The following is a 20,945-nucleotide window of genomic DNA, read 5'->3' on the forward strand; positions in this document are numbered from 1 at the left end:
AGTGTGTGGTAGGATTGGCAAAATTCGTGGAAAGGGGATCCATGACGTACGGCATTGAGAAAGTGTCTATAAGAGCGGTCCGGTCGATTTTGCTTGAGCCACGGATTTAGCTAATTTCTTGTGTGTAATTCATGTACCTTTACTAAAACCACAATCCGTTTGATCGGATCTCTTTATTTTTCAGAGTTTTACGGAAATTAAATTTCAGTCGAGCGAAGGCCTGTCGTGACACTTTTCATGACTTTAATTTAAGACAACTTTAGAGGACAATTTACAAAAAACTACGAAACTCAGCAAAAAACAAATACCACAGCCATGTATATTGACTCTATGTTATCCATCGAGGCGACTTTCGTGAACATCACGTTTCAACCAAGCAAACAAGAAGACTTGAATGACACCTTTTCGGTTCGCTTAAGTCATACACGTGAAAATCGATCAAATATTCAAGGTAATTTTTTGAAAAAAGTGAGGCGTTCTTAACTAATCCAACTAACATAGCTAGGAAGTAGGTGCCATAGAAAAGGTAACTACAGAAAAAAACTTTGCGGTTCGACCTTTACGAAAACTTTGTAACTCCATGAACTTACCTGATTTTCGGCAATCACCAAGTTTGGCCGCCATTTTGAGGGACTTGTCAATATGAAGCGTAACTAATATAAATCAAGTAGGTAGATCTAAAACCGTCAGAAATACATACGAAATCAATTCAAATGAACTTTACTTTCAATTCAAGCGCAAAATTTGAAATTGTTCGTTGAAGTTACCATTCCTACATTCCCATGCGACCATTTCTTCCAACAATTCAAACATTACAACAAGTGTTCGAATTTCCCTCGTCGATTCCACCGTAAGAAATAACCTGTGCCACCCAAGCTTCGACTCAAATGTGAAATACGAATCAAATTTTATAAATGCTTCATCTTCGAGGCAATATCAGGCTGGTATTTTGATTTACTGATCGACAAGAACGGTGATCAAGAAGCGATTTCTTTGTTTACCACATAAACGTGACCGCTGACCAGTCGCTGAGTGAAAACTGTGCGGCGCGGGATGGGGTGGGTGGTGGGCTTATCATCTTAAGATATTCAAATACATGCTTAAAAGGCTTTAGGACTCTCAGTCTAAACAGTTAAGGCATGCTTCGTGGTACAGACAAATTTTATTTTATTCTCATAACTTTTCCTTTATATTATAATTGATATTAATTAATAGGGTTGTCAATATATTTTTAACCCATGTGACCTTTTTGCCTTTCATTAGTGGTATAAAATAAGGTGTCTTTTCTACCAGAACCTTTTATTTATGCCCCATTGCACGGAGTGAACACTGTACTTAGAATGTTTGTTCTAAGTCATATTTGCTGTTCCCAAAAATATATGCAAAATCATTGCTTTATACAAAGCTGACTCTAAAATATGATTTTCCGTTACAGTAACCAATGTCATTTACGTATGGTGTTGATAAAACTAGCAATGTACAATTTTTAGCGTTTTCCACTTATAAGCCCGACATAAGATTGTCAAGTGAACTATGTTAGTTTCAGCTCATTCCTTGATTCGATCTGACCTTTTATCACTAAATCCTATTCTTTTCACTTTCAATTTTCCTATACATTTTTTTTCATACGACAACTACAGAGAGTTTTATGAGTAAACCGATTTTTGGTGTACCACGCTAATTACATTGAATATACAAATACGTGCAAAAGGCTGGCTAAATAAGCTCCTCCCCCTGCTCGTAATTTTTGTTTGCTTTCGCCCCATGCCTCTGCACGACTCCCTGTTGGCTAAAAGGAAATTTGAAAGACTGCTATGCAGGAAAACTTTTCTTTTTCATTTTCAGTTATTTCTTTTTTTATTTTCAGACGAAAAGTTATCCCGCAGATTTTAAGATGCAGCACAAATGGCATTTAATGGCTTACAGAAAATTGTACTACATAGCTTTCCCCGAAGCTCTTCTGTTCGAAATTCGATCATGAATGATGCGTGCAAACCAAAAAATAAGATAGGTCTCCAGACAAAATAGAAATCTTCTCCGCAGGTTTTATTTCTGGTTCGTGCGATTTTACGACGTATTTTCAATTCCGGGGTGTTCCGCACGTAACTTTTGATAGAAATTTGATTTATTCAGCTGACACGTTCTTTTTAGTTACGGCGTGTGAAGGTTTTTTCAATCAAAAGTCGCCCACGCAACACACTGGAATTGAAAATTCGTCGTAAAATCGCACGAACCTTAAATGAGTATAGGCAACTTTGACTTCTGGCCAGATGAAGTGGATTGTTCAAAGGGCCCCTGAGATTTTTTTCAGAGCTATAACTGAGACTTTTTTTTATAACTATAATAATCGTCATTATTAACGGACAGTGCTTTTTTAGTTTTTTTTTTTTTTTTTTCAAAAAAGAAAAAAACAGTAACTCTATGTTAGCGTTTAGAGTGGTATGTTTACCCATTGTTGTCATCATCATCGTTATCACCCCGGAAGAAGTATAAAGCTGGCACGTTGCCTTACCTAAGTACACGGAAAATTGTTCTCTATTTTGCTCCCCTTGGATCCTGGAAAGTGTAACAATTAAGACGATCATTAAGAAAGCCTTAATAATTACTGAAAATTTTGATTAACAGAATGTTAAGAAAAATTGGTCTGCAACACGAAGCATGCCTTCACATTAAGACTGAGAGCGCTAATGCCTATAATGATACTTTAATGCATATGTTCGAATGTTCCCAAAAATCTTCTGACAATCTGCCCGCACCTACGTACTGCCGTACTGTTTTCACTCAGCGACTGATCAGCGGTCACGTTTATGAGGTAAACCTGGCGATCGCTTCCTGATCGCAGTTCTTGTCGATCAGAAAATCAAAATACCAGCGTGACATTGCCTCGAAGATGAAGCATTTATAAAATTTGATTTGTACTTCACATTCGAGTCGAAGCTTGGGTGGCACACGTTATTCCTTACGGTGGAATCGACGAAGGGAATTCGCACACTAGTTGTAGTGTTTGAATTGATGGAAGAAATGGTCGCATGGGATTTGCCGCAAATTTTGCCGCTTGAATTGAAAGAAAAGTTCATTTGAATTGCTTTTGTATGTATTTCTGACGGTTTCAGATTTACCTGCTCGATTTATATCTGCTATGCTTCATGTCGACAAGTCCTTCAAAATGGTGGCCTAACTTGGTGATTGCCGAAAATTAGGTAAGTTCACAGAGTTATAAAGTTATCGTAAAGTACGGGCCGCAAAGTTTTTTTCTGTAGTAACCTTTTCTAAGGCACCTACTTCCTAGCTATGTTAGTTGGATCAGTTAAGAACGCCTCACTTCTTCAAAAATTTACCTTGAATTTGATCGGGTTTCGCGTGTGTTATTTAAGCGAACAGATATGGTGTCAATCAAGTCTTCCTGTTTGCTTGATTGAAATGTGATGTTCACGAAAGTCGCCTCGATGAATAAGATAGAGTCAATATACATGGCTATGGTATTTATTTTTTGCTGAGTTCCGTAGTTTTTTTGTGAATTGTCCAAATCTATTATAAATTGTCCAAAGTTGTCTTAAATTAAAGTATTGAAAAGTGTCGTGACAGGCCTTCGCTCGAGTGAAATTTAATTTCCGTAAAACTGAAAAATAAATAGATCCGATCAAAAGGATCATGGTTTTAGTATAGGTACATGAATGTCTTACAACACACCAGAAATGAGCGAAATTCGTGTCTCAAGTAAAATCGACCGGACCGCTCTTACAGAGACACTCTTATGAGGGAGAGTTCTGACGTCCTCAATACACCTGCTATAAGGGAAATTAGATTCTTACCGAAGCTTTTAGTTCCTACGTGACACTTTTCTCCATTGTGATGGATTTTGTACAACATTTTAATTGCTTTCTAGAGAGGATAAGATGAATCAGTTACGTTCTGTGATGGGGGTAAACTGGTCGAACGATCCAGACATAGCCTATGAACTAACTACAGACAATGTCAAGAAGATTCTGGCTATTCACATGAGATTCAGGTAAGAGGTGGTGACATACTGTTTTGACATACTGTTCTCGGAGCAAATTCAACTCAGCGTAAACGGCAACGAAACTGAAAGAAATCGAACACTAACCTCAAACACTTTTTCAACACTATTTTGCCATTGCCTGACAAAGTAAATTGGTTTTCACTCACTTCTGAGGTTTAACGTTTGCAGATGCAATATCCCTGTGATCGTGATGGGTGAGACAGGTTGTGGTAAGACCCGCCTCATTCGATACATGTGCGGCCTACAAGCAGGGCCCGAAGGACCTAGAAACATGCTTCTCGTTAAGGTAAATTTGTTATAAGATTTCGAATATTTATCTCTAACAGCAGCGTCTTAGCACCACATTTTGGTGATGATAATGGTCGGTAAGATGTTGTTGATTATGATGGTGGCTACTGTGTGATGATTGTTGGTGGAAGTTGTTGTTGGTGATAACGCTGGTGGGTGCTCCTCTTCTGAATATTGTATCGATGATGATGCGAATGCTGGTGCAGATGGTTGTGACGCTGTTGAGGTAATGATTACGTGATTTTGGTGACGAGTTCATCTCGATGGTCTTGCCGGTGGTGGTTGCGGTGGTGAGCCTAGCCGTAGCGATGGAAATTGGGATGGTTTTAATGGTGCTATTGTGTGTGGTTGTGGTACAGATGGTGGTTGTAGTGAGGATGATGGTGATACTGCTAGTGGTAGTGGTAGCGGCAAAATGGGGATATTGGGTGTATTGTTGAAGAGTTCAAGGGTGGTGCTGTTCCTGAGGGTGTTTTGTAAAGTTAGTGATAGTTTTGTTGATGCTCCTACTGCGTATGGTTGTGGTAGTGACTTTGATCGTGGCAGTAGAGCTGCTTGTGGTGGGAAATGATAGCGCTGCTCTCTTTGGTGATATGGAATCTCTCCCAGAAAATTAGTACAACGTAACACCTTCTTAACAGCCACATCAGTTTCAAGACGTCATATACAATCCTTTCTGTTGCGAATGAATGACACACATGGCTATTATACTTTCGTCGTACATCATTTTCTTTTCAAGGTTCATGGTGGTACAACATACGAAGATATCAAGCTGAAAGTTCACCAAGCAGAAGAAATGGCCCGCGCAAATCAAGACAAGAATATTGACACGGTTTTGTTCTTTGATGAAGCCAACACCACTGAGGCACTGACCATGATTAAGGAAGTTATGGTGGACCGAAGAATCAATGGTCGGCCCATTGGACAAGGGATGGAAAGGCTACAGTTTATTGCTGCCTGTAATCCTTACAGAAGGTAAAACGTTTGTCATCCGTTTCAAGCTTAAAGTATCGTACACATGAATGGTAAGAGCAAAGTGATGTTTCCTTATGTATCTCTAGGCACACAGATGACATGATCCACAAGCTAGAGTCAGCTGGTCTTGGATATCATGTGAAAGTAGATGAATCAGAAGATCGCCTGGGTAGGGGACGTTATAGCGTTGAATTTCTTTAGAATTTTGTCCCTGCTTCGAGGAATTTTGTTTTGAAATTGATTTTGAGAAAAGACGAGTGTTAATGGATCTTTTAATCACAGGTGGTGCCTTACTCAGAATTGTTCGTGAAGTTTCGATGTTGAATGTTTCTTAAACGGGGAGGAACTTTCCTACCAGGCAATGGTCACATCTACAGTCCCCTGTTTGCTGACTCCCGGCAATTGCGACAGGCTCTGATCATCTAAGTTGGGTAACACCCTTAACGAAAAAATTGTCGCGATCAAAAACAAGGAAAATGTGTCCCACATACAAATGCTGTAGCGTGTGGTAAATTTAACTGTCGCTTGGATATTAATTTTTAGTAATAATTGCTCTCTACAGGTCATATCCCCTTACGTCATCTCGTCTACCGAGTACACGCCCTCCCAGGGAGCATGCGCCCGTTGATATGGGATTTTGGTCAGCTGAAACCAGATGTAGAGAGACTGTATACTAACCAAATTGTCAGTCGTTACGTAAGTGTATTCTAATGGTCCTTCTGAACCCAAAAGATGGTCTTTCACAACCACTAATTATCAGTTTTCTATCGAGGAAGTGAATCTAGAAATGCATGACATGTTTAAGAAGGCTGAGTGAACGTTTTCCAATAAACTTCTGAATCATGGTTCGAGGCTGGAGTACAGTGAGTATGGCATTTAGTTACTTATATCCTACTAATTTTATGAATAAATCCTTAAAGAAACGAGACTTAAGTCTACCAAACTAGGGTATTTTGTATTTTTCCGCTTCCTGGAAAACCATAAGAGAAGATAGCAAACGCCACTTTCCTTCCCCTAGACTATCTTTCATGCAATTTGATTTCATTTTTCTGTGTTTCGGTTGTTTTTATAACAGATTCTTCACGAAGGACAACTTTTAGGAGACTCTTCGACAGTAGAAGCAGTCGCTGAGGTTCTGGCAGCCTCGCAAAAATACATGAGGGATCAATCGGTGCGTGAAAATTTTTAAAACACTTTTTTTGCGCATTAGATGCGTTGGTGTTAAAAATTGCTTTTTTTTTTTTTAAAATTAAGGATGAGTGCAGTTTTGTTAGTCTTCGTGATGTGGAGAGAGCCATGCAAGTGATGGCCTGGTTTTATAAGCACGTGGATACACTCGGTAGACTTATGAGAAAGGTGACCGCCGAGCAACGAAGGAAGGAAGGTTTAGACGTCAATGAAGACGAGGAAGAGGACGAAGTGGTAATAAAGCCATTTGAAATTTTATGCTCCAATAAATACAGTTTTATTGAAAATAGGACTTGTGTAATAAACAATCCTACAGAATGTCAGAATGAGCTATTTTCCGAGTTCTAGAAATCATCTCAAACCAATGGAAAATATTTCTAGAAAGTCAGTTTGTGTGCAGGAAAATTGAACTAAGAAGGCTGGTAAACTCTGAAAACGTTCCTCGTTTGGGCACTTCGGCCGCGAGAATTCTGTTTAAAAGTATCATGATATTGTGTATTCCGCAGGATTCAATTACTCCTCTTACCCGTGCCCTGGTACTCGCCATTGGTGTCTGTTATCATGCTAAGCTTGAGGAGCGGCGTGAAGAATATCGCATTGTCGTGGCACGCAGCTTTAAGGCGCCATGTTTGCTTCCAGGTGGTCACAAGCAGATACACCATGAGATTTCCAGGTATGAGAAAAGTCTACTGTAACGTGGTCTACTTCAAGCGAAATAAACAATGACCCAGCCTTTTGGACCTTTTACGTGCGCAAATAGAAAGACATTTATTGCAGGTCAATTGATAGTTCGAAACAGTATATTTTATTTAACAAGGAAGGTTTTGGTTCATATTTATGTGGTGTTAACGGAAGTTTGATCAACAGGAAAAGGGTTATGGAGTTCGGATTTTTACTCACACCTTTGCTAGATGTTAACCAGATGTAAGCTAGCCATTTATCGCATGTGTCCCATTTTCGTCTGTGATAGTTGTCAAAAAGCTGTGCTAAACGAGTTGGAACTGGGCCCCAACATCGCTCGTAACACAGCCTTGAGCGAAAATGTGTTTATGATGGTGGTGTGCATTGAGCTCAGGATCCCACTATTTGTGGTTGGAAAACCAGGCAGCTCAAAGTCTTTGGCCAAGACGGTTGTTGCAGATAACATGCAAGGCGATGCTGCAAGATCGCTACTATTCAAGACCTTCAAGCAGGTTATATGGCCATTTCAGATAGACTGTAATGTCAACTTCTTCCTTCCCAAAGTGAAGAGCAATTAGGATCGATGTAATGGGAATTTGAAGGAGATATGTTGATCTCGCGGTAGTTAATGTTCTTGTTACATTCAAGTTCGAGTTTTGGCTGGGTAACTATTTTAACTTGCTCAAGACACGTTACTGTAAAAGCTTCTTTCTTCGCCAAAAAGTACGAATGGTGACCAGCATACTTTCAGGGAAACTCGCTGAATTGTTTAGGGTCATTGGTCAACCATTTGCTTTTTAGTTACCATCGGTCTTACACGCTTCGCGTGGTCCACAGTACTTCTGCTCTACGTTATAGAATTGGGGGTATACAGTGAAGAGGATGTTAATTTCAGAGTCACACCAAGCACCTTTAACCCCCCTTCCTTCCCGAAAAGTGTTGTATGCCAAGCATGCTTATGTTTACCTCAAGGTTTTAAAAGACAGTAGAATGATTTATTTCCTGGTAGGTTCACATGGCATCATATCAGTGCAGTCCTCTTTCAACCCCTGAAGGTATCGTGGCGACTTTCAAGCAGTGTAGCAAGTTACAGGAGGGGAAAAATCCAGACAAGTTTGTGTCAGTTGTAGTCCTTGATGAGGTTGGTCTGGCAGAAGACTCGCCTCTCATGCCTCTTAAAACTTTACATCCATTGCTCGAGGATGGTGTAACAACTGCTGATGACGTCATCGAGACTGACGAGAAACCGCAGCGCGTAGCTTTCATTGGAATCTCAAATTGGGCCTTGGATCCCGCCAAAATGAACCGTGGAATCATGCTATCGCGTGGGGTTCCAAGCGAGGGAGAACTTATAGACAGTGCTATGTAAGTGAATTGAATGGTATCCTTCCGCTCTGACGCTCATAATGACCAATGCGCGAATGTTATTGGGGCCGCACATTTAGTATCGTTGGATCTTGTGAAAACCATCATAACTATGGTAAAAAACTTTAGAATAAAATTGATCAAATGGCTTTTGATCTCTGTTGAAAATGGTAGCCTTTAGAAATAAAATTATGGTCCCGCCACCCAATATCATGTGGTGATGTCTCCGTTTTCTCGAAAATCGATATTAGCTTATAAATTACGGCATGAGATACATGGGCGAATTGCCAAACTATTGAAGAAAATTTCCCCGACTGTTTTCAGAAGTTACTTCGCTTTGTTTTCAGTCGGTCCTCCGTCGTTCTGAGTCAGGTTCGGAAACGGACATTCCTTATCTTCCTTTACAAATTTGAGTATTGTTTTCTAGGGGAATTTGCTCCACGGATGAAATGGTAAAGGCTCTTATTCTACCTCTCATATCTCCACTGGCCGCTGGATATGCACAACTTTACAAGGAACAGAAACACTTTGCAACGTTAAAAGAATGTGGCAGAGAGGAATTTTTTGGTCTCCGCGACTTTTACAGGTTTGATATCTTAGAGGGTTTTTTTAAAATCGATTCCTTTACTCGCTTCTTTAATGATGAATATACTTGGAAATTATGTGCTCTAGGTGATTTACGTCTTTTGTCTCTTTACGCAAGCCTCATTAAGATGGTGTACGCAATCGCTGCAAAATCTCAACAGATACCTCGCTGGCATGAACTAGAACATGCTATCAAAAGGAACTTTGGTGGCCTAATTGAAGGAGACCCTGTAGAGATTTTCAAACGCTACTATACCGAGAAAGAAGTAAGTTGACGCATAGAGATAGTGTCGAACTTGTTTGTACATTGTGTTCATTGTACTTCATTGCGATATAGCTAATCATAAAGCACTGCAAAATGTTACATTAAATCTTAAACATACAACGAAACTTTGATCTATGGTATCAATAGAGGATTATTCACATCTAATTTATCGTTTTTTTATGTTAACCGGGTTGATCCATGTATGTTTGGCTCGGACATTTATTTAACACTGGATTTAATTACTTACTTAACCTGACGTTTTCCTTGCCAATGAAGGATGAATACGAAGCCGAAACCCCTTCGACAATAAGATTGATCGAGGCAAGTCTTGGAAGGGAAGATGTTGCAGATAGAGCCAATTTCAGGTACACACAGTTCATCCCAACCCTTCTTTTTTTATTCCTTCGTTTGATGGTTCGTTGAGTCGTATAAAAGTAGCTGACCTAAAATAGTGACGGGATAACTTTTCATGTTGACTAAATGTCTTGCAGTGAAAACCGTTACCTTCTGATTCTGACTGAAAACTACGCCGCCCTACCCATCATGCAGCATTATCTTTTGAGAACAGCGGAGGATGCAGTTGTCATCTTTGGAAGTAGTTTTCCAAATGACCAGGAATACACTCAGGTAAAAAGCAAAGGAGGGAAGACTCTCTTTATATCTTACTAGAGTGGTTATACTCTTTTCAACTTCAGAACCAACACATTGCTGTTAACAAAGTATTGTTAATTACAGTTTGGTTCAGGTGACATTTCACCAGAATACTTTCTTGTCTTCGAGTTGCCACGACATTGTACTCAGGACTTACTATCAAATGTTTCAAGAGATTGAGGGAAATGTATACGATGATGGCATGAAAACGTTAACTTTTGGATATAGGAAAAATTACAGGTGATTGTAGATTGTTTAACTGTACAACTTATGTCAATAACTTGATAAACAGATTTGTCGCAACATCAATCGCATCAAGGTTTGTATGGAGACAGGAAGAACAGTGATCTTGTTGAACCTTGAAAGTCTCTACGAGAGTCTGTACGACGCCCTAAATCAGGTATGAGATGATCTTTTACACTATGCTGAAGAGTATTGCAGCTATTATTGTATATATTAGGTCGTGTCTTCAATGGTATTGTACATGTGCTGAAGTGGAAAAGCTTGGAAATATTAAGTCATATCTCGGTATGCTGTATTTCCAGTATTATGTGTACTTTGGAGGACAGAAGTATGTGGATCTTGGGCTTGGTACTCACCGCGTCAAATGTCGTGTTGATGATGGCTTCAAGTAAGAATTTTGGCTGATTACACACAATCAACGTCATGATTAGTTGATACATCATGTTTGAATAGTCCTATTTATGTGTATAGTAACACTCGTGTCTCTCCCACATTCTAAATCATTGACAAGACCCCTCCCTATTCAATGTTGCCCGAATGTAGCTGAAGGTTCACGGAATCACGCTTCAACCCTGTTTTGGGAAGAAGGGGGCGAATAGGTTAACTTAACTAGAGGAAACGAGATAACATTAAAGTAATGGGGGGTTAACTAAGGCAACGTGCCAACAATTTTGTTGCTGATTGTAGATAATCTCGATCCTTACGAACATTTTATTATTATTAGATCAAAAATGTTTTTTTGTGTGTGTTTACTGGTGAGCAAATTCATTAGGGGAGCGAAAAAAATCCCCTAAAATTTACCTCGTTCCTAACGTTCTCCTTGTGTGCCCTCGTGGCCCAGTGGGTAGTAACGTCTTCCTAGCGTCATCCGAGTGTCTTTCTGATGTAGAATCCTGTTTAGTCCATTATAATTTTACTCCCTTTTGTTATTGTGGTGCAGCTACCAGCGCCATTTCGTTATTAGTTATAACCGTGGGTCGAGAAGATGATTTATTTCATTCACACTGTAATTATGAGGTTTATAAGTCGTACTTCTGTTTTTTTACAAAAATTTCCTTGAACTTCCTTATCTATTGACTCTGCGCGGCCGGACAGAAAGCATAATAAATGTAGATGTGCTCTTTACGTTTTAGTCTCCTTCGTAGCCGTTGCCTGGATTGCTGTTTAAAGACAATCTATAGCCTTTGTCGTTATCATCGTCATTTTCATTCCTTCGTGTTCCTTAACAAACGCAGTAACAGTGAGCCATAGAGCCTCAACCTAATGTTTTCATAGCGTTGAATTTGACGTCGCTTTCCCTCACTTAGATTAATCGTGATTGCTGAAAAGGACGTGGTGTACAACAACTTTCCCATTCCGTTGATCAACCGTCTGGAAAAACACTTCCTTGTGACCTTAACAAGTTTGACTCCTGACCAGAAGGACTTGGTACAGAAAATGCAGACCTGGGCCGGTGAATTTGCTGAGGTTTCGGCTGAAGCCAGACGTGGCAGGTAATGTTACATAAAGAGTTTCGAAGCTTTTGTTATGAGAATATTCAATGTTATTGCATTTTGCAGTGTTCGGAATACTGTGCGATTTTGGGTGTGCTTTGTGCTTTGTGCGCAAGATTATATAAAAAAAAGATCTGTTGGCTTTTTTCGCAATGCTGAGTTTCGCTGTAGAGGTGCAATTAAAAATATAGTTAAGGTTAAGCATATGGAAGAGCTATTCATAATATTAGCATTTTATAGATTGTGGGCTATTTTATTTTAATATTTTCTATTTTATGTTTAATAACAGGGAATTCTACATCGGAGACGCTTTTGCTGGATTTCACGAGGATACAATTCCCTCCGTTGTAATGCAAGTCTGTAATGAAATTGAAAGAGAAGATCACTCATCGGCAAGTGATGACACAGAGGATACATGCGAAATGAAGGTAAGCTTCACGGAAATGTCATTCTAAGATACATACATCATGATGGCTTTTGTGTATTCTAATAAATGGGACATTTTGCGAGTTGCGTGAATTTTTACTCCGTTAGGAACACTTCGCCAGTACAGCGGGCAAATTATGCCCGAGTATGTTTAGCAATCGGTTTGAGGATAAATGATTTGACCATTATGTATATTTGCTTATATTTTTCCTGTCGAATTATTTAATGCGTATTGCATTACGGATTTGAGATTCCTGTCAATCACTTCGAGATGAGTGCGAAAGGTGGGAGGCACTCATACTCCAGATACTTTGCCTTGCAACATGAATTGCGCTTTTGATGACGAAGGTTGTAGTGTAAAGTATGATTTTACTCTCACTAGACTAGCAAAGTAACGTTGCAGGTGTTTTTTCCTCCCTCTTACTAGGTACTTCAAAGATCTCAGACTATGCTTTTGGAAATGGCTACACCAGATGCTATAGCTCGCCTTCCTCACACTGCTTTGGAAAGACGAGCCCCTCGTATCTGGAAAGCCTACTTTAAAGAACAACAGCACTCAAGTTTGGCGAAGTTCATGTCGCATGTGCTCAATTTGAAGGATAGTCGTTTAGATGGAAAGCGTCAGGAGGGGTTCTTGATTCAAGTTAGTGATGGGGATACAATGTCCTTAGTTGATCGTCTATTATATAGTTTGCTTCTCTCTCTTAGGTAAGAGAGAGGAATTAAAATCACATAGGTAGCAATATTTACAAGTCCTAACAGTGTAGTATCGATACCAACATGTTTTAAAGTTGTTAAATAAAACTGAAGACCTCTATCTGGTACAAAGTCCCACAAGGGGTTGGAGCACACCCATATGTAATCTTCCATCTTCAAAAAATGTTTCCTTGAACCAGGTTTAACCGTACGAAAATTAGTAACAGACAACTGGAGAACTAAATTTACATAGAGCTGGCTTAATCACTAACTTGTATTTTGAATGTGCGAAATTTGAAGTTGAAAGAGGTAAGTTTAAAAATCCCCAATTTAAACCGAGTATCAGCGTTGTTGGGAATGGGGTATGGCTGTCCGAACTATGTTTTTACTCAGCAAGAGGAGGTTGAAAATAAGAGCAAAGAAAATGTTCGTGGTGCTGAACCTCGACATGCATTCGTCTCATGCGGTGGGTGATATCACCAACTGACATGAATTGGGGAAATAAAAAAAGTCAGGGATAGCTTTTGCAAGACCAAGAATATCCATACTTGTTTTATGTTTGTTCGATTTTTGTGATTAAATGGGATGGTTTTCATCTTTGTTGTAGATTACTACTCATTCACGTCTGCTCTCTAAGAATGATCTGGGAGACATATGCAATCAAACTGGCTTTAAACCGTCGACTGTGGATTCCATGACACTTCAACAGTTTCAAACGGAACAACAGTTTAGGGCTTCAGTCAGGTGAAAACTTGATGCAAATTAGCGCGCAGAGCATTGTAACTACATTGTTTGTGCAACAAAACTCCATTATTTGTTAGAAACGAGCCAATAAAAAGGCAAAAACCATGAAATCAGGTGAGGTGAATTTCTTTTACAGTTAATTACAAGGAATAATTGTTTCTTCTCCACTGAAACGAGCCGTCACCTTTTTCTCGCAGAACCTTTTTTGAACACCTTGGTGGAAAATGTCCTGGTATTCTTCTGGTTCAGTGTGATTCAGGAGATGAAAACTTCAACCTGATTGCGGGTGCAAGACACATTCTTCTGGAAGAACGAACAAACGCGTCTGAAATGCTCAACTTGCCTTCGTTGGAAGCTGTCCACATTGTGCTGATCACACAGCTGCCAAGAATTGCTGGTGGATGTCGTAACTTTGTCGGTTTCCAGGGTGGAAAATGGATGTCCGCTCACATTGATGAACTTCGTCCACCTGGTAGACACACTCCTTCCATCGAGCAACTCATCGATCATCCCATCAGTGAGCTTTTTAATGGAGACCGCAGTGAGAAAGATGACGCCATGCCAACGGTGATGGTGGCAGTAAAGCTCCTTCGTAACTGTGTACAGGCGGCTGCTTGTAGGGTTGATAGCGAAACGGAATCAGATGGACGGTCAACTCATAGGATTGAGCTGCTTTTGGATTTACTTCCTGAGGACTATCAAACTCAGGATGGTTAGTGAATAGAAACAATAAACAATATAACATAATAGAATTTTAGAAAAGTTCACAAGTCTTTTATTGTAAGGAATATAACCTTTTTGAAAGATGCAATTTTAGCCTTCAGAGTTTTAAATTCGCCTTTTCTTCATATTTGGAAGACGAATGCAAAATCCGCAAATTTCATTTGAATATTGCAATCATCCAGTTATACCATTGGTGTTATCCTCAAAAGATCTCCAGAAATTTGCGACAAGGCATCGATTAAGGTACTTCTTTTCCTGTAGTTGAAAAGATTTGCTATTTTCTACAATAAAAGTTACTGAGAAGTGGAGACCTCTACGGATTGGCGAACAGCAGAGTTGTTGTGGCAGTGTAAGAATGATGCGCTACCTTTTTTCAGAGGTCTTCGTGATAAAGAAGCTCCGAATGACAATCCATTTATACGGCATCCCAAAGTTGTGACCATCTTCGTCTCTGGTGTCGTCAGGGAAGCTGCGAGAATGACAAGGGTGGATTGATTGGGTTATTCATCGCTTAGAGCTTGGCCCCTTTTAAATAAACAAAGCTTCAAATTTGTTTGTTCAGCTATTGAACCGATTCAATTTTGGGTGCAATAGTTGAAGGAACGTAACATTTTTTGAACTGAGTTGAAAAAGCCAGATCTAATTCAGCAATTGGCAGAATTTAACTCCTCAATTTCATTATTTTATTAATTTGCTTAATCCTCACTCCCATCTCTTTTAAGATAAAGAGTCGTTTGCAAGCGTGGCGGTACAAAGAACATACCACCTCTTAAAGGAAAGGGAGCTAACAGCGGCAAATCCACAAGGATGGCTCCAATCAGAAGCTCTGTCAGGAACAGGGGTGCAAGAGTGGGGCACCTTTAGAAAGGCTCTTCTGCAGCAAGTGTTCTCGGTTGTAGTTCCTATTTTGACTGAAATCATTGCATTGGCAGACAGAGACTGCAATTTAGACTTGTTGAAGAATGACAACCCGTGGGTTTCGAGACTGTGGCTAAAGATCTTGGCCGACCGTCGCATCTCAGAGCTAAGCTACAGTGACATGATATCACCCGCTACTAATTCTGTTCGAGAACGTGTCCAAGTTATTGGTTCTGGGGCCGGTGGTCATCCTTTTTCTTGTCGATTTCCATTTTCGTTTATTATCAAGCAACGCGTGGAAAAATTGTTAAAAGACGCATCGAGCGTCGAAGGTACATGAACCACTTTTGGCATTTTTTTGCCTATTTTTTTCAGTGTTGTCTTTCTGTTTTATATTACAAGTGATTCACACAAAGCAATCACCCTAACTAAGATTTAGTGTATGATCACCAAGATATGAGTAAATCAAAACAGACGACCTAAATTTTCTATTGTTTACGAAAACAGGAAACGTGGTTAAAAATCCAGATGCGAACAGAAAAGAAATCACTAAAAGTAAATTGTCAATCGATATAATCTGGTGCTCATGAGACGCCAATTAGGTAAATTGAAGGACTCGATTTAGTTCTGTGTAGCAACAGTTGTCTCATGTATGTTTTGTTTCCTCGGTTGCAGCTCATTCTAGCGCCACTTTGTTAGACTCTCTTCGTGAATTGATCGGTAACTCGCAGTTGGGACCCCCACTCGCTGAATTGCGCTGTCTGTACTCTGCGGAACTGCAGTATCTGATGGATTTTGTTCACATGGTTTACAAGCCTTCCAGTGATATGGAACACGAGGTTTTATTTTTACCTGTGTTTTCACCGTAATATCAGATTTCTTTAGAGAATAGTTATATTTTCTTTCGTAGTGCTTGCTTCGGCTCTTCACCCAAAGTGCATCCTTTCCCGTGAGAAATCGTTTTAATCATTAATTTATAAATGTAAGCTATCAAAAACGATGTGTATATATGGAATGTGTTACTATACAAGATTGGAATTGACCTTTTGATGGGAAAGTCAAAGAAAAATATTAAGGTTTTAAGTTGTGAGATGATGCTCTCTTTGGCCCAATTACATTTAAGTTTATATTTTTTCCTTCTATTCTTTCAGCTTGTTTACGAAGCGATTCTTTCGTCAGCGAGAGAAATTGTTACCTTGGAAGATGAGGATGGTAACGAGTCGATTGATATAGCACTCGTTCATGTTGCACACAGTAGAGTTCAACACCGTTTGAGGTGTTTTGATACACTTGTTCAAGCGAATCCAGATCTGGTTCCAAGACTACGGGGAAGTCTTCAAGGAAAAGAGCCAGAAGTGGTGAGTTTAAATGCATCATTGTGGCCGTTTTTTATACGGTAGTTTTAGCTTCATCCTTATTTTAATGAGCTCCTAATTCACCTTAGTGATTATTAACATAATTTCTACCACATTGGGCAAACCTTTTCGCAGGGGAAGCATACGCTGATAAATGTATGTCCTTAGAGCAGGCCAGGTTATTTTATAATATGAAATGACCTGGCTTTGTCTTGTTTCCTAACTGAAAATGATCACTTGTTTGTAATGGCGAGGTAGTCACGAGCGCTAAATGATGCCCCCTTCTTTCAGGTAGAACGTTTGGTATTGTTTAACTATTGTGTGATGTGATCTTTTCTGTACCTTTTTGAATTTTTAAAACTTGTCACAGCTTTTGGATGTCTTAGCATTGAACATTTGTCTCGAGGCACTGGAGCCTTCACAAGAGATGTTGCTTTCTCCTGAGACACTACGAACATGGTGTGACAGAGTTTTGTCTATAAGGCCAGCGGTGGAAGACATGATAAGGAAAGAGAGGTTTAGAACTGTCACGGAGAAATGTTCAATATATGGAGAGAAATCAACAGTAATGCTTGTTCGCTGCAGGTAAAAAAACACCAAATTCTCCCTTTTTGAGGTTGGTTTTGATTGTGACAGAAGCAGAACCGAGGTTGCGGATGTAAATGGCACGAAATGATTCTAAATATTATCCCTTTTATTCCCAAGAGTGATTAACGTATAACTTCTCCCCATAATATTTACACTTAATCCAGCAAACAGGTAATGGGAATACTAAACCTATCAGGCAGAAGTTGTTATTGTTATCTAACACCAAATTCTCTAAATTAAATACAAGGTAATGTGTAACCTGGAGAGGGGAGAGTTAACAATCAGATCTTGGACATTAAAGGGTTAAGGATGACACTGGAAAGCGAATTTTGCAAGCCTTTGGCTTCAGTGACTTATCGAATTCGATGGGGAAGGTATTTGTGCTTCGCATAAAAATTTCTTAAATTATATCAACGCAAAACGTTTGAAGTACCGGGTTTTTGGGGGTTGTTTTGAGGACCCATAGAATGTATTATGAAGTGCATATATATAAAAAAGTGCTGCTAATTATAAAGTTATTTCCTTCTTGTGTGGATCAGATCCATGTGGCAGCGAACAGTAGCTGTTCGACTCTTTGTGGAGCACGTGATTTTGTTCGCCGAGAAAGATAAAGTTGTCAATTCCGAGAACGTCATCAGGTTATGGAAGGTAGGTTAGAGAAGGAAACGCAGAACAGAAATATTCAACTAGAATTGAAACTCTATAATAACAAACTGCTCTCTTCCGAAGGTTTTGGGAGATAAAACTGACTTTTCATCGTTGAGATCGCTGCAGGCCATTGAAACATTCTTGATTAACTACAGTGAACACATCAAGCAGAGGTAAACCAGCAAGTTGTGCACAATTTAGTTGTTACTTTTTTACATTATGGGGCCTCAGTCTCCGCAAGTTTCGGAGACTACAAATCCTACCACCCTGCATCACACCAGGGCTTGCTTAGTTGCTGGTTCTTGTCTTTACCTTCCGGGATTTTTTTTATTTGGATCCTCGATTTTTTTCCCAACATAAAAACCAAAACTCCAAAAGCCGAATCGTCTTGAAGTCCATAGACGAAGAATTACATCGTAAAATTTTCACAAAGTAATTAAGTTATTTTTGACTGATAGCAGGAAACCATGGCCCATGGCCGAAGCTGGAGCGTTATCGAATCTGAGGTTAAAGAAATAACTCTTCTGCTACGCTGGTACTTATTTATGCTTTCTTTATAACCATAGGACCAATGAAGAGACCGCTTTTGAGTTACGTCGCCGATGTAATGCCTTTTTTATGGAGCTGGTGTCAATATTCTCCTTTGGTGACTCGGTGTCAAAGGACCTTGAAAAGGAAGCTATCACTCTACTTATGCGCTACGTTATCGGTCATCAGTCAACTCAGACCAAGGATTTCTCTCCATTCCCTGATTATGCTATTGACCCCACCCCTGTTGTGCGTTCATTTCTTCTCCAGCAACTATTGTGCTCAAGGTAAAAGTATTGAGAAGCAATCTCTTTCTCAATTACAGCACGCACACTTTCCTGTACCACTTAACATGTCTGATTTTCTTTTTTTCTTATCTCTTATCACATTAAATTGTCCAATTAATGAGTGAGGGGTAAGTATATACTAAATTGTCTTTTGTTTTTATAAAAATAGTGTGAAGTTGACAAAGTTGGTGAAAGACCATTTGGAAGATTTCTTGCATGGGGCTCGGAACTTAAAACCAGAACCTTCGCACATGAAAGAAGTCTGCTTCTTATGCGTGCAGTGCATGGAGGTGTGTAAACTAAACTAAGACTGTACTGTGATGTGAGAGCAGTTTAACTGAAATTAAATTTTTTCTACATACCCGAGATTTTACTTATTTGTCTTTTATTATATGGAGTAAATTGTACCATCAAGTAATAGCTGTTCTGAAATCTAACTGCCTTTTCCTCAGGACATCCTTATCAGCCGTTATCAAGCCAAAGTGTCCGATTCGAAGATAACATTCCAGCTCAAACATGCTAAAAAGACTTGCGAGGAGTCGTTTACAGCTCTTAGGGCCAGTGACGAGGATTCTGCTGAAATGAGCGCTCTTTCTCTGGATGGGGTTGCCAAAGGACGTTACGTCTTATCATTGGTGGTAGAGTACCTTTACAAGTTGTTCATAGAGGGAGATAGCAGATACAAAGACCTTGACGCCAAGAGAGAAGTGATGTTGTTATTAGAGTCTGCAAGGAAGCTTTGCATGGAAGTGTCGAGTTCCACACCGCAACAAGCGTCGAGTTCCACACCGCAGCTCTACCTACTTAAACAGCTTGTCAAGCGGTATGGCTTGGACTGTGTCCGAACTCTGGGTAAATATGAGGAATTGGTGTGGATTCTACCTCCAGAGGCCAAACAGCAGGTAGAGAATGAATGATTGATGAATGGATTTCGTTGAAATGTGTGAGAACTGAATAATAAAAGAAAAATAGTATGCACATGACGTAAGCGTGAGACAGGAAAGGAATAATCTGGATGCTAGAAGGATTCAATTTTGGTGAGTTCTGACTTCGTAGTCAGGTGCTCTAATTACTGTGTACATGTTAACGAGCCAGGCCATCTACTATGTGAACTGAATTTCTCAGTACTCAATAGGAGTAAATATACTTAAACCTCTCGAATATCTTTCAAAGGACCACAAGTGTTTCCAGAGCGCAACGGTTAAGGACTGGAGGAGCGAAAAAGAGAAACAACTTTTGAAAGTCCAGACTCTTTCTTACTGCTCATAATGGAACACTTATCTTAAATGTTTGAAGGCAACAATCTCTTTACATTTTACTTATGGTAATACATGTTGTTTGCTATTGATCTTTGGTCTTCGATTTGCAGGAGGAGGATATAATCCAAGACAGGTTTATTGTTCATGGAGACCATTATCGTGTTGTCCGTGAGGGGCTGGCCAAAACTGTCATCAGTGGGAACATCCAAGACGTTGTCACTGCCATTACGGTTAGTGTTCACTGTGTATTCTTTTCTTATTGTACCGTTTATCTTCGTTATTAGGGAGTTTAAGAAACGACGATGGCGACACCGTGGAAAACGTCGTTTAAAAAATGAACTTATATTTTACCTACGAAGCTCGCGGTACTCCTAAGTTGTTTAGTTTGTTTCTTGGTGTCAGAACTATCTCGGAACTGAATATGGAACACACTGTCAAATTAGAAATAGGAATCTAAAAAATTAGCCGTCGACGTTCATGTTCTTCAGACAACACAAAGTTTGGTCATTTCACGTTATTGTTTTGCAGAGGACGCAAAGAAATTTAGAAAGCTTTACTACGCATGTGCACAGCTATTGTTCTGCTCACTAAACCTTTTGTTTAGTGACGTTCCCGTTGCTGTTGCCGTCGTGGTTTTCTTAAACTCCCTATTAATGAATAGGTAAAGGTAAATTGTGGGTTATATCGCTCGTTAGCTATCGAGTTAAACACTCGAAGAAAAATTCTATGTCTACGCACGCCTACGTATTATTCTCTACGTATCAACTCCAGACATTCAGAAATGACAGAGATATGTAAGAACTCGTCGGTACTCATTTTTGATAAATGTCACACGCGATAAGGGAATTTGATGACTTGCGAATTCCTAATACAACTTCATGGTTATACAATACAATATTATAAGCTTTCTTCTTCGTTGGTCACTTTCAAAATCTGTTTACAACACCCGTCAGGTACGTTATTCGTTAGTGTTGCAGCCCCTCCAAAGAAATATACTGGATCCACCCCTGAGTTATAATGACAGACTTAATCTTAAGATAATTTGGGTTTTATCCACTGAGTTGCTTATTAACGAAAA

At 39.5% G+C, this 20,945-nt stretch overlaps 1 protein-coding gene across 1 annotated transcript in view; it reads left to right on the forward strand.

Annotated features, from left to right (window-relative positions):
- The window catches only part of LOC131797155 (E3 ubiquitin-protein ligase rnf213-alpha), a 44,572-nt gene that overhangs the window by 10,463 nt on the left and 13,164 nt on the right, over positions 1 to 20,945 (forward strand). Inside the window, exons 20-50 of the mRNA XM_066165808.1 lie at positions 3,887 to 4,009; positions 4,190 to 4,307; positions 5,049 to 5,284; positions 5,371 to 5,453; positions 5,847 to 5,980; positions 6,360 to 6,455; positions 6,539 to 6,676; positions 6,979 to 7,145; positions 7,443 to 7,665; positions 8,163 to 8,518; positions 8,946 to 9,104; positions 9,222 to 9,369; positions 9,645 to 9,733; positions 9,860 to 9,995; positions 10,312 to 10,419; positions 10,565 to 10,650; positions 11,570 to 11,755; positions 12,045 to 12,183; positions 12,609 to 12,824; positions 13,485 to 13,621; positions 13,819 to 14,333; positions 15,067 to 15,534; positions 15,878 to 16,041; positions 16,354 to 16,560; positions 16,928 to 17,142; positions 17,685 to 17,793; positions 17,875 to 17,966; positions 18,360 to 18,608; positions 18,778 to 18,898; positions 19,061 to 19,510; positions 19,981 to 20,097. Coding sequence (XP_066021905.1) covers positions 3,887 to 4,009; positions 4,190 to 4,307; positions 5,049 to 5,284; positions 5,371 to 5,453; positions 5,847 to 5,980; positions 6,360 to 6,455; positions 6,539 to 6,676; positions 6,979 to 7,145; positions 7,443 to 7,665; positions 8,163 to 8,518; positions 8,946 to 9,104; positions 9,222 to 9,369; positions 9,645 to 9,733; positions 9,860 to 9,995; positions 10,312 to 10,419; positions 10,565 to 10,650; positions 11,570 to 11,755; positions 12,045 to 12,183; positions 12,609 to 12,824; positions 13,485 to 13,621; positions 13,819 to 14,333; positions 15,067 to 15,534; positions 15,878 to 16,041; positions 16,354 to 16,560; positions 16,928 to 17,142; positions 17,685 to 17,793; positions 17,875 to 17,966; positions 18,360 to 18,608; positions 18,778 to 18,898; positions 19,061 to 19,510; positions 19,981 to 20,097 — 5,785 coding nt within the window. The remainder of the gene's footprint in view (positions 1 to 3,886; positions 4,010 to 4,189; positions 4,308 to 5,048; positions 5,285 to 5,370; positions 5,454 to 5,846; positions 5,981 to 6,359; positions 6,456 to 6,538; positions 6,677 to 6,978; positions 7,146 to 7,442; positions 7,666 to 8,162; positions 8,519 to 8,945; positions 9,105 to 9,221; positions 9,370 to 9,644; positions 9,734 to 9,859; positions 9,996 to 10,311; positions 10,420 to 10,564; positions 10,651 to 11,569; positions 11,756 to 12,044; positions 12,184 to 12,608; positions 12,825 to 13,484; positions 13,622 to 13,818; positions 14,334 to 15,066; positions 15,535 to 15,877; positions 16,042 to 16,353; positions 16,561 to 16,927; positions 17,143 to 17,684; positions 17,794 to 17,874; positions 17,967 to 18,359; positions 18,609 to 18,777; positions 18,899 to 19,060; positions 19,511 to 19,980; positions 20,098 to 20,945) is intronic.

This window comes from Pocillopora verrucosa, chromosome 4, assembly GCF_036669915.1.
Source record: "Pocillopora verrucosa isolate sample1 chromosome 4, ASM3666991v2, whole genome shotgun sequence".
NCBI lineage: Eukaryota > Metazoa > Cnidaria > Anthozoa > Scleractinia > Pocilloporidae > Pocillopora > Pocillopora verrucosa.